Genomic DNA, 16,470 nt, shown 5'->3' with positions numbered 1-16,470 from the left:
TTTTCTATAAAAACTGTGCGCGATCGAAAGGAGAATAAAGATATCATTAAAATTGAGTACACCGAGTTACATAATTACGATCGAAGAGAAATCGAGTAGAAATGGATAATACATCGTTCAATAAGCGAAGTCATTTATTATAATTATTCTCTAATAGTCATTCAGTATAATCGTATGACTAATCGTTTATTTATTTACGACGATAAACTCATGAGACCATGTCGGATCTTGCCGATCGTATAATCACATATTTTATCTCACTCCGAGACACTCCTCCATTTGATGTTTTTTCATCATCGCTCCAACGCGTGACTCTACAATTATTGCCGCAATAAATTATCGACAATTACGTTGTCAATTATGAATCAGCGAATTAATTCCTCAGTTATAGATTAAATAATTCAATTTACGAGTGACTTGATCTTAAGTTAAGTTCAGATCAAAGTGAAGCACTTCATGGGTATTCGATATTTTCTTGAGATAACAAGCTCAAGAGTTAGTTGCCCTCGTAAGAATAAGGTTACTGACATCTGAAATAATCAGCAGATCCGAATGCGTATATAGAACTAACACGGTTAATGGTAATGTGTGCATCGCCAAGTAGATGAATGAATCTTGCGATGATTAATATGTAGTTGATGCACAGGACCGGAGAGCAACGGGAATCTGTCTTTTGTATTTGTCAGATTATTACAATTTATCTAGCAGTAACCGGGGAGATATGTGCACCGGGAGTTTCTTTCGTCTTTCGCGTCTTCTTTTCCCGACCCGTTCCCGCGTGCTCATTCCTCATGTCTGTCCGTCCGCTGGCTCGATTTGCGAACAAAAGGCAGGCCAGGATTACGAACAATAAGAGAATTCTAGCGCGTTTCCGCGCTCTAAGATTTGGCTTCACGCCTCGCGAGTTTAATCTGCACCGCTAGCAGAGAGATTTCTCCGTATATTGCTGATGTCATATCGACGAAAAGTATCTCCGATTTGAAATCGAAAAGAAACTTACAATAATTTCTAGATATTCCATAAATGCGAAATTTTTCTGAAAATTTGCATATTGCTTTTCTATCTTGTTTTTTTTTTTTTCGAAGTGAACAATTCTAGAAAAATCTGTTTGACACAATGTTCTATTGTCTAGAAAAGATTCTATTTGTATTTGATAAGATTTACTTGTAAATCGTAAGATAAAATGTAATCTGTGTCACTACTATCAGATACGTCTTATGCAGGCGGATAAAATAAAAATTGATCGAAATGATTTCTTTATGGGATGATAAACATATTTTGCAAGATGTAATATATCGAATTATTTGATCGTCATTCTTACGTGAATTTATAGAAGGATAAAATCGTGAAAAATGACGTGTAGATACGTGATAATCGATAAGGAAATAATTGTATCGACGAAAATCTTTTCCAGTAGCAAATGCAATCGATTCTTCGACGAATGAAATAGTATAGTATTTCATAACCGTTATATAAGTTAAACTTACAAGAAAAGAATAAACAGTTTTAATTTAATAAGCAGAATGAAGTACATCTGACATGTGGAACACATTCATGGTTATTGCATAATATGTCTTATACTGCTGCATCATTTCGTGCATAATAATACAGCATAATATAGATGAAAATATTTTCAATATTAATCTTACAAGATTAGAAATCTTATAAATATTTATGATAGATATTTTGTAACTTTTTAAAAATTAATTCTCCACAATATCATTACATTTGTGTAGGTATATAAAGTTTATTGTCTCTAAGAGATATAAATAAAGAAAACGTAAATGTTTTAAATTTTCAATGTAAATAAATTTTGTGTATAAATTTTAAGTATATACACACACACACATCCGGTGTTAGCTCGTATTGGTATTTTTATATTCGATTTAATTTATTAGTACGTAAATATTTTAATTTATTACGTTTATATTATCTTTATTGAAATTCAGATGAACTATTTATATATTTTTCCAATTAGTGACTTTAGATACTTTTACAATTAGTATGAACAGTATATATTAGTATATAAGAGTTAGAGATTAGTTAATTATTCTGCGGGTTATACATTTATTTTAAAGAATCACTTCAACTGCTATGATGATAATGTTCTCTTTGTTGGATTATCCCGATATCTTAATGCAAATCAAGTTTGCCATTGAAAATAGAGTTCCCCAAGCTTTGGCGACGGATCATTTGCAAATTACGTATTCATGATCGTAGAGGTTGAGATATCACGTTATGCAAACAATAGGTATTGGCTGCGTGAAATAAAATGCCATAGATGGATGCCGTCGACGTCGTCGTAAATATCAGTTCGCCACAGTCGGATCGTATCTAAAATTCACCTCGATACATAAAGTTTCGGATCTCCCAATGGCGGATACATTTTACTTCTACTTTATTCTTTATCGGAAGTTCCTCGCTCCCGAGAAAGCGCGTTCATATCTTTGTTTCTCTATTTCGTTCATAAAAGAAAAAAAAACGTGATTGGAATCTTTAAGCTGTTTGACGAATCGCTCAAGTTACTTTCTGTGATTATTCGCGAAAAGAAACGTTTCTTTTTACCGCGACAGTGGCAGAAATTTGTTTTTCTAATCACGTAGAAGTTGAAAATTTAATTTGTATTGACCGAGCAAAAAATAGAACTTTTACGATTTAAGCATACCTGAGTTTCGTATAGTTTGAAAGGGATGGACAGGGATACAGTTGCAGCGACGTGATTCATCGTGAAACAAGAGTAGCTCCTTGATTCTCGAATTTCCTGATTCCTCCTACTGCCCTTCGCAACCTTCTTACCGTTTCGTGTGGTTCTATACACATGCAGTGTTCTGCATACGTACAATGCATTGATATGCAGCTCTATAACCGCAGATATAAAATCCATCAAACACAAAATGACATAAGACCGCTAGATCAATTAATGAGCGTTCGGTATAAAAATGTTATGTTGATTTACGAGTACATAAAGATTGCTCATTGGTTCTGCGGCCTTACTATGCTAATATACTTTTCTTATGCAGCTTATGTCATTGTGTGTGTGATGAGCAGGGTTGTTATATTTAAAACATTTGTATTTAAAACAAATGTTTTAAACATGTTTTAAATGCTGTACTGTTTTAAACAAATATATGTTTGATTAAAACATATATGTATTTAAAACAACAAATGCTTCGAAGCATTTTCAGATTAGTCATTCAGTAAAATTTTTTCTTCTGATAAGTAACCTATAAAAATTTAAAACAACAAATGCTTCGAAGTATTTTCAGATTAGTCATTTAGTAAAATTTTTTCTTCTGATAAGCAATCTATAAGAAACGAATTATTTTAAGACATTACTTAAAACGATTTTGAAATAAGAATGGCCTATGAATATTGTCCTAATCTTAATCAACACATATACATATTGCTGGAATGCAGTAATAGAGTTTATATATGCATATTATTTATATGAAAGTATAATATATATAATATTTATAAACCATTTTCCAATTTATCAATTATGTAGATCATTATTGTTTTAATTAAAATTACATAATTTTTATTTTGTTTAATGAAAATATATACATTACACGTGATATTATGCTGTATAAATTGTATCTTTTCTTACAATTTATTTTATTAATATATAATTTATTATTTATATAATAATATGTATATATAATTATATGTTATTATTTATATATAATGTATATATAATTATATGTTATTATTTATTAGGATTAAACTCTCTTCCGTCCATAAACAATATTAGTTAGGAATAAAATATTAATATGATTTATTTTAAAGCTCTTTGTGCATCGTACTCAATGATCACACAATATCATATACATATAATTGCAGATATATTACTTCCTTTAACATAAACAACATCTTTGTTAATTTACTTGTGCTCTGCGTGCACGGTGTATTGGTAGGGTTCAATGGATATTCGCGTATCCATCATCTCTGCATTGTTTTGGTATATTGCTAATAAAAGCTTTGCGACTTCGACGGAGTGTAATATGGCTACGTTTATAGCTTGTCTCGTAGGCCAATGTCTCTTTTCGAGGGAATATTATACGCTGCAGTTTCCGAAGTTCTATTATCCCGCAATCTCGTACCATCTTTGAGTTTCGCAGCAGTTACATGTATATACGTGGAACAGCATTTATGGCCCACTGCATTTTGCAGATAGTGATCAGAAACCATTTCCAATATTCGAAAATTCCGTTTGAAGATTGAAAACCTTCAAACGATCGGGATACTACAAAAACATAAAAGTGAGATGTAATATTATTTTTCATCCAAAGATATCTAAGTTTCTTGATTTTATTGGAAAATAAAATGTATAATAGTTATCAATACATGCACAATAATATTAACCATGCAATCCATTAACATAAATCTGTCTTACAGGTATATGACAATATTTTACATCTATAATTTTAGAGAATATATTAAGTATTTCGTATTTGCAATTTTCTGATGAAATATGCAGCACGGTAGAAATACATTTTGTGTTCGTGGTGTAACATGGTGCTGGGAACATTGCAAGTGCTTGGTTTACGGCTTGGATTTCAACGTCTACGCGATGTTTGCGGACGGATTCGTGTGCCTCCAATTTATCCAAAGCGATGGATGTCGCATTACGTAATCGGGATAATGCACCACGTCGAGATTGCATGATCTAGTTTCACAATCCTTCATATCAATTCGAAACTTCTCTGGAATCTCACAATCAGTTTTAACTTTGACAAATATTTGTTGCGATGACATCGACTGTGCTGGGTAGAAATGGAATTGTATTTGCATATTTGTGTGGACGGACGACTAATTATAAGAAAGATTGTCATGAAAAATTCCCTAGTTTTTTATTGAGTTATTTTCTTGCACGTTTTGGCTCGTTATATATAATGATTCTGTATTTTATGAGAAATATTGTTTCATAAAACGACGCAAGTTTATAATTTCGTAATCATTTAGGCGTTATTTTCCTCCAAGAGCTTCTTCGTAGATATACTGAGCTACTTTCCTGCTGCTATTACTGGTCACTTTTCCGAGTATCTGATATTTCCGCGAAATGTTGCCGCTTACGCAGGCGGGCGAGAATGCAAAATCCAGGGCAGTTTAATTACATTTATAACAGCATAAATTATAAGTTGAAAAAGCGGGTGGTTCTGAATTTTCCTTTTTTCTCGCAATACAATTGATCGAATGACTCTCGTAGCAAACGTTCAATTTCAGAGCTGTGAGGAATGAATACGTCACGTTGCTTTATCACTAAATAATTACTGTACGTACATTTGAGCGTAATCAAAAGCTTAAATAAAACGTCCATTCTGCGCAAGCTCTGGTGATTTTTGTTATTCGAGAACGGTATTCATCGTGGAGTTCTATCGATGTGATTCATTAGAGTTATGTATGTGCAGCCATCGCCGAATAAATCTGCGAAGAGCGTATGTTAAAGCGTAATTTTCTCTTTTCTGACGTTTTAAAACGGGGCTTTCAGCTAACAATACCGCGTGCGACGGCAGCAAGAAAATGAATCGATAACTCCTATCGTCATGCGACGTCCTCGATTTCAAAATTGAACTTGTCTTGTACATACATATTGAAATGCATAGCAACTCGTGCAAGTGTGATCAAGAATTCGTTTTTCATCTTCGAATGTGTACAAAAGACGCTAGCGAGTAGTTTATCCAAGATTTTATGGTGAGATTTTGCTCTTTTAATCTTTTTTTATGGAGAAATCTTTTCAGATATCTCAATTTATTCCGTGTAAAAAAAATCAATGACTTAAAGAAAATTTCTGAATGTTAGTCTTTTATACTTCCATAAACTTTTCTGGTTTACATATTTTGGTACATTTATAAGATATAGTATATTTTTGGTGAAATGAAATGTAACGTTTTTTGTTTAGTAGTAATAATTTATAATTTAATATTTTTTTCAGGAAAATTATGAAAGTAATTTGACGAATTGTTCTGAGAGTTCTTGCGAGATATATATAATAAATTATTTTATGAAAAACATATGCATATCGCATTCTTTTCTGGAATATATTGATAGGCATAATGGAAAACATATACAGAGATATTGAAACGATGTGTTTATTTAGTTACTATGTACGTAACTACACAAGATTCATACGATATTCAACGATAATTACGAGCGTGGTGATGCGGAAAGTAACGATACAAACGATCGTTTGCGTTAATTGTCACGTGTGAATGCTCACAGTGTAATGGAACCACTCATTTGACATGGTTTACGGTACGATCTATACATTTGATAGTTTAGCAAGCGAATACGCGTGAATGTTTTCCGCGTTATTCTTCTCATCGTTATTTTTTCCCATTCTGGACTGTATTATTTAAACAGCAAGTGTCTGTTTTCAAATATCATTTTTTTTCGAATGCAGTTTAATATCTCGCGAGTATGACCATAATTGTGCGGAAACATTTGTCTTCAATCTGTCTTATTTTGCCGCAGAGAATCGTCCATTTGGGTTGAACACGCATTAAATTTCGACACGAAAAACCAATATCGTGTAACAGCTCCACGTGGGGCATTTCAATTTTTCACAGTGCAACTGTACAATCCAGTATACCCAAATCGATGTTCAACCAAAAAAAAGTTTCGTGGCTTCCACGTAGCATATGATATTTTTTCTCTTAATTTACTATGGAAATAGAGTAATCTTTTAAAAAAGTACTTTTTCAATACGATTAATAGGAAAAAATAATCTTTATTTTTTCGACTTTCGCTTTATTTTTAAAACTTCTATATTTTTTAAAATAGTCTATAAAAGATCTTTATAAAAGATTATTTCGAAAAATATAAAAGTTTGAATCATTTTTAACAGTATCAGATAAGGTCGTAGAGGATTAAAAACTTGCAAGGAATTAAAATATTTAATTTATAAAAATTTGTGAAAGGGACTTCTAAATATCTTGTTATTTACGTACATTTTGAGGCGAGAAGATTCTATTGCATGTTATTTATTTGGTATGATGAAATAATGTTTACATTTTAACAATGTTGCAAATAACGAAAAGGAGGTTGGAAAAAGTAACAGTTCGGCGAAACTGTGTTTATATTTTGATTTAGAAAGTTACTTTCTTGAAAGTGTACATGGACAGGGGTACGCCATCTTTTATGTATTTTTCGTTAAAAATGCAATGTAAGGCACCGAGTGAGAAAATTCGGCGATGATAATGTAATTTCACAATTTTTAATAGAACTTTCGCATCAGGCATAATTGAACTTTGATACAACCGAGCTTAGACAACTTCCCGCCAATGGATCTCAACGAAACTTTGTCGTTTCCATTATTAAAGGGTTCGTCTACAATTAAGGACTGAGAAACTCGTTACGTTCTCATATGAACGATCTCCTCGATGCAATATCTAACTAATTTCTATGTTGAAGATGAGGTTGATGAAAATGTGAGGTTTATAATAAACAAACGAAAATATTATATTGTCAGTCTTAAATAGAATGTTTATTATCAAATTGAAGAATTTTTGTCTTTGAATCGTATAATAGTGTCATATGTTACGCTTGTCAATTTAGCAAGCATTAATCCGGTTAACATTTTTACGTTTCATCGTTGTATTTCTGCGTAACAAAATCGTCTATAATATACGGTGATGTACAAGAATACTTTAGTAGCTTAATTGCTCAAAGGGCGTAACTGTGGAAATCATTAATGCTCTTCTTATCCCGTGGGAAGCTCTTTGACATAATTGTGCCATATGTATATGAAATAAAAAAAATGGCAAATTTTTATAATTTTGATTTCACTTGCATGAGCTTTTTTACAATTATATTACGAAAACTGACAATATGACTAAGATGTTTAAAATTGAATCTCGAATTTGGCCATGTTCCCGGGCATCGTATAAAATTTTTTGTTATATATCATGCGTTGGATAGTTATATATTGGAACATAAAAGGATGTGATTTATCACGCACGGTGTCGGCCAATTGTCTATCTGCCATCGTTAAACATAACGTTTCGCATCTAGCAACAAGTTCGTTTAGGCACTTGCTCCATCGCACATAGTTTTGAATCGTTTTGAACGAAGGCCAACGACGCACGAAATATACCTTTTGTCGCCCCACAACATAAAACAACACCGTATTTTCACATTCACATTAAATGAAATTTTACAAGTTGGTAACGAGAAAATAAAAGCTATAGACGTGACGAAAATGTTAAAGTTATATACGTAAAGTATTTTATGAAAATTATTTCATGCATTTCAGAGTGAGTCATTTGGCGGGAAACCTATAAGTGATAACATTTATCGGACATTTATTTTACATTCTCACGTTCTTCACTAAACTTTTGTGCAAATAGTTTTATAGGAAAGTAATTTCATCATATATTGATTTTATACACGGAAAGAACGATTTTGCTCAGATATATAAAAATTTAGCTAAATACAAATCCGAAAATAATTTTGTTGGATCATTAAAATAATTATGTAGGAAATTCTAGCATAATGAGCAATGCTGCAAAAAATTTTAATATTCCAATAGGCAGCTTGAATGTTCTGCATAATTATTTTGATAGTTCAACAAAATTATTTTCAGCTCTATATTTAATTAAATATTTAGCTATTACAGCAAAACCTTTTTTTCCGTGTTACAGTGTAATCGAATTTTTTATTTGAAAATATTTAAATACTGTTTTTTAACGATAACGTATATCTTTGCAGAAATTTTATTATTTTACTGGATTTATTGTGTATTTATCAAAAAGGCAGACACCTTATATTATTATGCATTCTGGATATTTATTTGATGTGATAGCGAATGCGGTTGAATTGTAAATAGCACATTTAAATACATTTTTGTGTAGAATAATGAGAAGGATAGAATAATGCAACCGAATCATCCTCGATGCGAAGTGACAATGGGAGAGCATGGAAATATAATCTAACGGACGCAAAAATTCAAGCTGAGTTTGATAAGATGAATGAATGTCGATTGTAGAAATGCGAGGTAAAAATAAAAAGATTTGTAGCAACGTTGCAACTGCTATTGCATTTTTGCGATAGAGCGACGGCGCGGCACTAATCCTTTTTGGCTGAAAGCCCGTCACAAGAAAAGTACCGAACACAGACTGGTACTTTTCGGTACACGCACAAATCTGCATGCCATCCTGCTACCTGAAAATTATACGGCTCGCTCATTCTCTTTCTTTTTCATTCTCTCTCGCAATTAACTTCTCGCGAACTTTTTGACCACTATTATTCTCGATTCACGTATAGCAGGTACATCACAAGTTGTCGAAAACGTCGGTCGTTTTCATTTTGCGCGAGTCATTGATGTGAGTAATTTTCGATGTGAGTAATTTTCGATGTTTGCAAACTCCCGAGAGCTATTGAGAGTGCGAGTTAAATTCCCGCATAATGAGAGCAATTTTCGATATGCGGTTATCGGGGCAACTATGCCGATGGAAATATGCTGCGAGCAATTTTGTTGACCAAAAAATTATTAGAGAAAGAGTGATGTGGGCTCTCATTATTTTTTGGATACCATTTTATTTTTCGTTTATTCAAATCTAATGAATATAGCAAACAATTATTTATTATAATCTAAGTTTAATATAAAACACACTTGAAATGATTAAGACTGTTCACAAAATGGGAAAAATTATTTAGATGAAGAGACATTATGATTAATTATCTGAATGTGATGGTGAAGTGGTCTATTATTATATTTTTACATATCTGGTTTCTTCGGGTTTATTTGGACTTCCCATAAATTTCATAGAAAATTTTGAAATATTATCATAAGTTTCTTTTCATGAATATGTTCTTTTAACAATATTTTTAATCCCCTGTCCTCGCAAATGTTTATCATAAGCGTTTCTTTTCCGCTTCGTAGAGACTTCTTAAAATTATTTTAAAATGATAACTACAAAGATTTTTTTAACGAAAAACAATGCTATGTAATATTTTTTGTTAAAAATTTAGAGGAGCTCACATTATTCCTAATTAGGAAGTCCAATAGAGAAGTATTACCAAAATTTACATTTAATTATGTCCCAGCGAAAATACAATTAGTTAAGCTTATCTTCTCAAAATAGAAAAATAACATTTTAATAATTAATTAAGGGTACTAATTATACTTACAAACTCTAAACCACGTTACATTAAAAATTATATACGAAAAAATTCTGATATACCTCATAATATATGAATATCAATTATCAAAGATCATGCTAATTATGGTGGTAATTATTTTACAATTTTGATATCCATCTCAAAACAAATTAAAAACTTTTTGCAAGAGATGGTTAATTAATTATGTAACAGAATTTTAGGTGAGATCCATATTAGCAACAAAGGCCTATCTCACCACATTGTCTTCTAAAATTCCATAGTAATACCGCGATATTATTATAATACCAAATTACAACTATATACAATATACCGTTATGCAATATTAAATTGAATTATTAGTGTTACTCATGATAATTAGAGATGGCTATGCACACAGATTTAAAAAAACTGTAGCGACTAAAATTGACCGATAAGATTGTCGTACATATATTTGCGGATGACGATATAATATTTTAATGCAATAAATTTTTAAACTAATAAATTACTAGTGTAGATTACGATCGTGTTATCATGTGCGCACGATCAGAAACACCGCGTTCGATCGTCAGCGTCTCGAATCTCCGCGAGCATTTCCAGAAACAGGCATACGTGACTTCCGGCGTAACGCGTTTGTTCTACCGGCTGTAAATTTCTCGCTCGGGAATTCTCACTTCTTGCGGCGCTTCTTGCGAGGGGAAGCACCATGTGCTAAGTTCCGCTCTGCGCGTCTGAGCGTGGATCGTCCTATGACGTCATGCGGCCGGAAGGAAGAACAGGAATTCTATCTTGAATTAGCGATCACCGGACGTTTCCTCGTTTCTAGTTTTTTTTTTAGTTATGTATGCAAATGTGTTCAGAGATTACTGTGATTATTTAATCAACACATCGGAATTTCTGTTCATAATAATTTTCCCGGGACAGGAAAGAGTTATTCAATTCGTTACGCAATTTATATTAACTGAATTCCGGAGTGTTATTGGCTTATTAACATATCGGATTTGTGTTAAACTGTAGTAGCAGTACAATTGTCATTAATTTACACGATAATTCTCTCGTTCTATTTAAATATGTGTTAATTAACAGTCAAATTATATGTAGTAATTACGCTATGGGTCTCTAGGCAAGATTTTTAACTTTAATATCGTATATTTTTTACATTAATAAAACTAATCGAGTCTAATGATATTGAGAAATGCGAATTTGCAATTTTTATACAATTTTATTAGAGGAATACTCTCTTTTTACATTGTGAGATTTTCGATATTATCACAGAAACATAATTGATGCGTTGGGGATTATCAAACAGCCGAAGTGGGCGGAAGGCTTGCGATGAAGGAATAATTGTGTGAGAACTTCGTGTAGCAATCTTCCAATAAAAGATAATAAATTGCATCTCTTGTAGGTGAGCGTAAATTGAAATATTTATCTCGTGAGAGAACAACGCTGGCGGAGCAGCTGCACCATATTTAGATTGAAATTCAAAGCGGCTTGTAGGTCAAAAGATCACATCCACGTCTTATTTTTTTCTTATAATAACAGGGTAACCTCTCGAAAGAGGTGAACGGGTCAGAGTACGCGAGAGATTTCTTCGTGATTTTCGCAAACCCTAAGGGAAGGGCTCGCCAAGCCTTTAAGCCGAAAGTCTCGAGTTTACGTAAAGCTTCTGAGAATTGACAATGCTCGAGAGGAGTTTTCGGGGACTCTCGTAGGTCTGCCCAGTATTTTTCTGTCGAGGTTGGATTTCTACCCGACTGCCCGAGAACAGAAGTCGTGCTTTATAATTCATAAAAGTTAAAGGTTAACGGTTGGTCAATCTCATCAGATGTATAACAGAGCTCTGACATTTAAATTATCAAAAATTCAAAACTTTTTCTGGATCGAATGACATTGAGAAGTGCTGTCCTGAAGTTATTTTCAGCACTTTTTCACTAGAGTAGTTCAGCTGAATATTTTCCATGGTAACATGTAGATGCGAATTTATGAATATAATTATGATGTGAGGAATTTTGTTCTCTCAACATTTCTCGTAATTTTGTCCTCAGATTACTAAACCTGCTATTCACGTAAATTTAATTATCTTATGAGAACCTATGCGAAAGAAGTGAAGATCTCTTGAAAAGTTTGAAGGGTCGACAGAACGGATATTGGAAGACCAGAGGCGAACGGTTGGAAATTGTAAGAAAATGCATCGAAAGCGAAAAGAGTTTACCACCGTGCGAAATCATGTCAAAAGGAGGAAAATTAAACTGCCATCCAACTTGAGAAGTGTTTAGATGTTGAGTCAAATCAAATAAGAACAAAAAAAAATAAATTTTTACTCATAAAATATGCATTCGAGAGGTATTTATTTCACATGTATTCTTATTTCTCACACGAAATAATATATATACATTTTTTTCAATTTTTTTTGCATGAAATATTATATCAAAAGTTGTTGTTAAACGATTTGATAACGTGCAATTTAGTCTGATAAAATGCGAAAACTTTGATGCTTGAATATTAAATATTTTTGAAACACAATGAAATACGGGTAGATACAATAAAGACGATACTTTCATGGCGGAACTTTTCACATCAGCAAACAGCACGAAAGCGGTATCGGACGTACCATTCTAGGGAGAGTTGGTTATGTATATTACAGGCAACATAAATTAAAGTTCTTAGGCATCGCTAGTAATTACTGTTTTGTTTGAGTTTCAGTATTTTCCGAGTTGCGTTTATCTGAGGCTTTCCTTTACAAACTTCACATTTCTTTATTGTTTTTTAATTTATATTTTTTAATAGAAACATATATTACAAAATTCTTTACATTTTATACTTTACACATTTTTAAGATGTTTATTAGCATCGTGATGATCGATCTAATTTGAGATATTAATATTTTAGCTTTAGTTTATGATTGCGACAAACTAAATTGACGCAGTTTATAAAGCTGAAAAATGTATTTGCAAAATTTTGTATATGAATATTATTAAGATTTGTTTCGATTGAAAAAATAGATTTATTTTTTTATTTTGATTTATTCTTGATTTATCTAATTTCTACTTATAATTGAATATATATTATCGAAACTTAAGGAATTATGAAACAATTTAAGAAATTATAAAAACAAAAATCACTAGATTTTAACATGATATATACCTAATCGATGATTGCATAATGATTATTGAACATTATTTGTATGGATTATGTAATAATCTTTATATATAATTTATCATATTTACATTAATATGGTTATTCAAATGGACTTGCTAGTTATCGATCAGCACATCAATCAGACGATGATCAATAAGCATATAAGCGCGATAATTGATGTAAATTATTTTATCAATATTTAGGATTTAAAATTATTGATTATAATTAATTATTATACATTAAAATTTCGCACAAGATATCTTACCTTGTGGACTTTCATCTTTCCTGCTGCGACGAGACTTCTTCTTTTCTTCAATGTAATTCGAAGACGAAGAGTCATCGAAGTCCAGAAACTCGTGATTTTCATTCGCTGGCTTCTTCATCTCATCTTGCCTCCTTTTCAGCAGTTCGTAAACTCTCTTGAAATAATCCTTGGTGATATCTTCATTCGATTTATTTATTAGCGAAGTCTTGCCGTTCAAATAGCCGAAATCGCTGTCGGAACCGTCGATGTCGTTTATCTTCGAATCAGAGTCGTTTGTACGTTCTTCTAGATCCTCACTTCCGTCGACGATCTTGAAGGTGTCGCTCTTCTTCACGTTCGAGCGTGTGTATAACTCTCGATAGTCCTTGAAAGCGTTCTTCGAAGGGATCGAATTGTATCCGAAATCCGGGGAATTGACATTTAACGCAGACACGCTGCTAATATCATTCCCGCGATTTTTCACTTGAATTTTAGCGATGATCGGCGATTGGCGCTCGTTCGTTTTCTTTTGCCCGACGAGCAAGTAATTTTCCTGCAAACTTGTGCCGGGTCTACTGCCGTTCGTCGATGAAGCATCGCCATCGGAAATTTTCGCCACAGCTCCTTTTTTTGTCAACAATTCTTCGTTTTCCTGACGAATCTTTTCACTTCGATCGTAAAATGGGTTCACGCAGTTTCTCAAGTTTTGGCAGACCTTGCAAGCGCGCGAGGAGCAGAGATCGCGTTGCAGGTCCTTCCATCTCGGTTTGCTCATGAAGTCCTCTTCAGGCACTTCTCTTTCCGATTCGCGGCGAAGTCTCTCGTTCCTTTTCCGCTCTTTGTATTCCCGCCAGGACTTTTCCACATTTTCGTGGCTCTTTATATGTCTGAGGGGATTTGCGAGGTCCTTAGCGCTGTCTGCATTGGCCGCCATTGCCGTCATTTGTCCGAGCAAAACGTCGCTCTTGGTTTTTCGGTAGACTTTCCTTCTGTCCAGACTCGACGACTCTCTCTTTAGCTGCAATTTCAATCGATTTTCCGGCTCTAAAGCTTGGACTAAAGCGTCGCTCTTCGAGCGCCGATAGTTACGTGACTGTCTTTGAAGCTGAGAGTCCTCGGAGGATTTTCTACAATTCATTGGCTTCTCCTTCTCCGTTTGTCTGTTGGACTTTAGTTTTTCTCTCTCGATCACCTCGGGATTGAATCGCAAAATACTCGTCTCACTGCGCACTTTTCGCGTCCTGTAGCTCTTTTGATTTTCCTCGTGACTATAGTCCGAGTATCTTTTCCTGATTCCGCCTTTTTCGATTGGTTCGGAAACGCCAGCGTGCACGGCCAATCTTGAACACGTCTGTTCCATATTCATCCGCCGCTGTATCTTTTCGCGTAGGAACGCTCTGATTCTCACCAGCTCCTCCTCATTCATGTTATCCTTTATTTTGCGAATGATTCTATCGTCTTCATTCGGCTTAGAACTCTCCTTCGTCAAATTCTCATTTGGAATTAAGGCGTTTCGAGTTCGCAAATACGACTTCACTTTCTTATTTTCTCCATACGAATCCTTACCTTCGGAATTGACCGTATTGTTCCTCTTCAAATTATGATTTCCGAGATTCTTCTCGTTTTGTTCGACAGTGTCCTTGGTTTCATTTCCACTGTATTCTTCCTCGCGAACTAAACTCAGCAGAGACTCGCTCTGACTTCTTAGGTACGCCTTGACCTTTCTGCATCTGTCCTTGGCAATCTCATCCGGAGTTCTCCCGACCGTATTACGTGTACGCAAATCGTTCACGATTTGCTGTCGGAGATAATCCCCGGCGGAGTACCTCTTGAATCCCGCTGCTTCTTCGATGTCTCTTTCGAGCTTTGCTTTCATCGTTGGATCTTCCACGGCGGACGAGTGTCTTCTTTTACCTCTTCCTTCTTCTTTATCTCTATTTTCTACCTTCTTTTTACTTTTTTGCCCTTCTTTAATATTAACGTCGCTTCGGGATTTCCGCGGTGCAAAGTTGCATGTACCAAATTTGCTGCTAAAGCCGTCAATATTGCGGTTATTCTGAAATGGCGTCACGACAAACGAGGCGGAAGATGTCGACGGAGAGGACGTTCGTTCCTTGCTCCTCGAGCTGCTTCGAGACTCATCGACGGGGTATTGTTTATGAGTCTTTAGGCCCTCCTTGAAGGAACCTTTCGCCCGTTGCGCCGTTCGGCCGGTGGTCTCCACTAGCAATCGGCCATCCTTGTCCAACAGCTGGATGACGGGCAACGCGTCGGCGGATGTCGTGAGTTCCCACTCCCAGTGCAGCGGTTTCTGCAGCTTTAACCGAATGATCGGCTCCGCCGGTTCGCCAAGCCCCGCGGAATCTGGACCGACCGGACTGGAAGTCGTCGCGCGGACGATCGGATGGGCGTTCTTCATGGTCCCGGTTCTTCTCTCTGGTTCGCTCGTTCTCGCTCGAATAATCTGCCGGAAAAACGGCTTGCTCGCCCGGTCGCTGATCGTCCCGATTAATTTCTCGTCCCAAACGGGTTCGCCGTCGCTGGACTTCTTAACGGGTCCTGTCTTGCCTCGATGAGTTTTATGGGATTCGAGAAAGATCGTCGACTGTTGAATCGTTTCGCCGAAACGCGCGTCCGTCTGACGGATTTTAGCTTCTTAGAATGAAGAAGCGGTTTATATAATAATGATAATAATTTTACTGAAGTGCAAATGATATAAAATATTTTATATTATTATGTATAATAAAAATTATATTTTACACTCTGAGAAGTAATCTTGTACACTGTTTAATAACATTAAGAAATGAATAAAAAAAGTTTAATAGTAACACTCTAATCGCGAAAATGATATCGTAGGTACACTTCACACGATGTTCACGCTCAGACAATTTCCGATTTCTGCGTGTCGCGTGATTTAAAGTTGCTGTCGTTCGGCCGTCGTTCGCTTAGCGATAAACTCCGGGTTAAAACTGCAGTCCCGTTTTCCGTGTGAC

At 34.5% G+C, this 16,470-nt stretch overlaps 1 protein-coding gene across 1 annotated transcript in view; it reads right to left on the bottom strand.

The window, feature by feature from the left end:
- The window catches only part of LOC108760295 (uncharacterized), a 116,462-nt gene extending 100,291 nt beyond the window's left edge, over positions 1-16,171 (bottom strand). Inside the window, exon 1 of the mRNA XM_018506155.1 lies at positions 13,499-16,171. Coding sequence (XP_018361657.1) covers positions 13,499-15,896 — 2,398 coding nt within the window. The 5' untranslated portion in view covers positions 15,897-16,171. The remainder of the gene's footprint in view (positions 1-13,498) is intronic.
- Between the last annotated feature and the right edge of the window lie 299 nt (positions 16,172-16,470).

The sequence above is a fragment of the Trachymyrmex cornetzi genome, unplaced genomic scaffold, assembly GCF_001594075.2.
Source record: "Trachymyrmex cornetzi isolate Tcor2-1 unplaced genomic scaffold, Tcor1.1 scaffold223, whole genome shotgun sequence".
Classification (NCBI taxonomy): domain Eukaryota; kingdom Metazoa; phylum Arthropoda; class Insecta; order Hymenoptera; family Formicidae; genus Trachymyrmex; species Trachymyrmex cornetzi.
The sequence above is the reverse complement of the archived record's forward strand: the minus strand, read 5'-3'. Positions and strand labels throughout refer to the sequence as shown.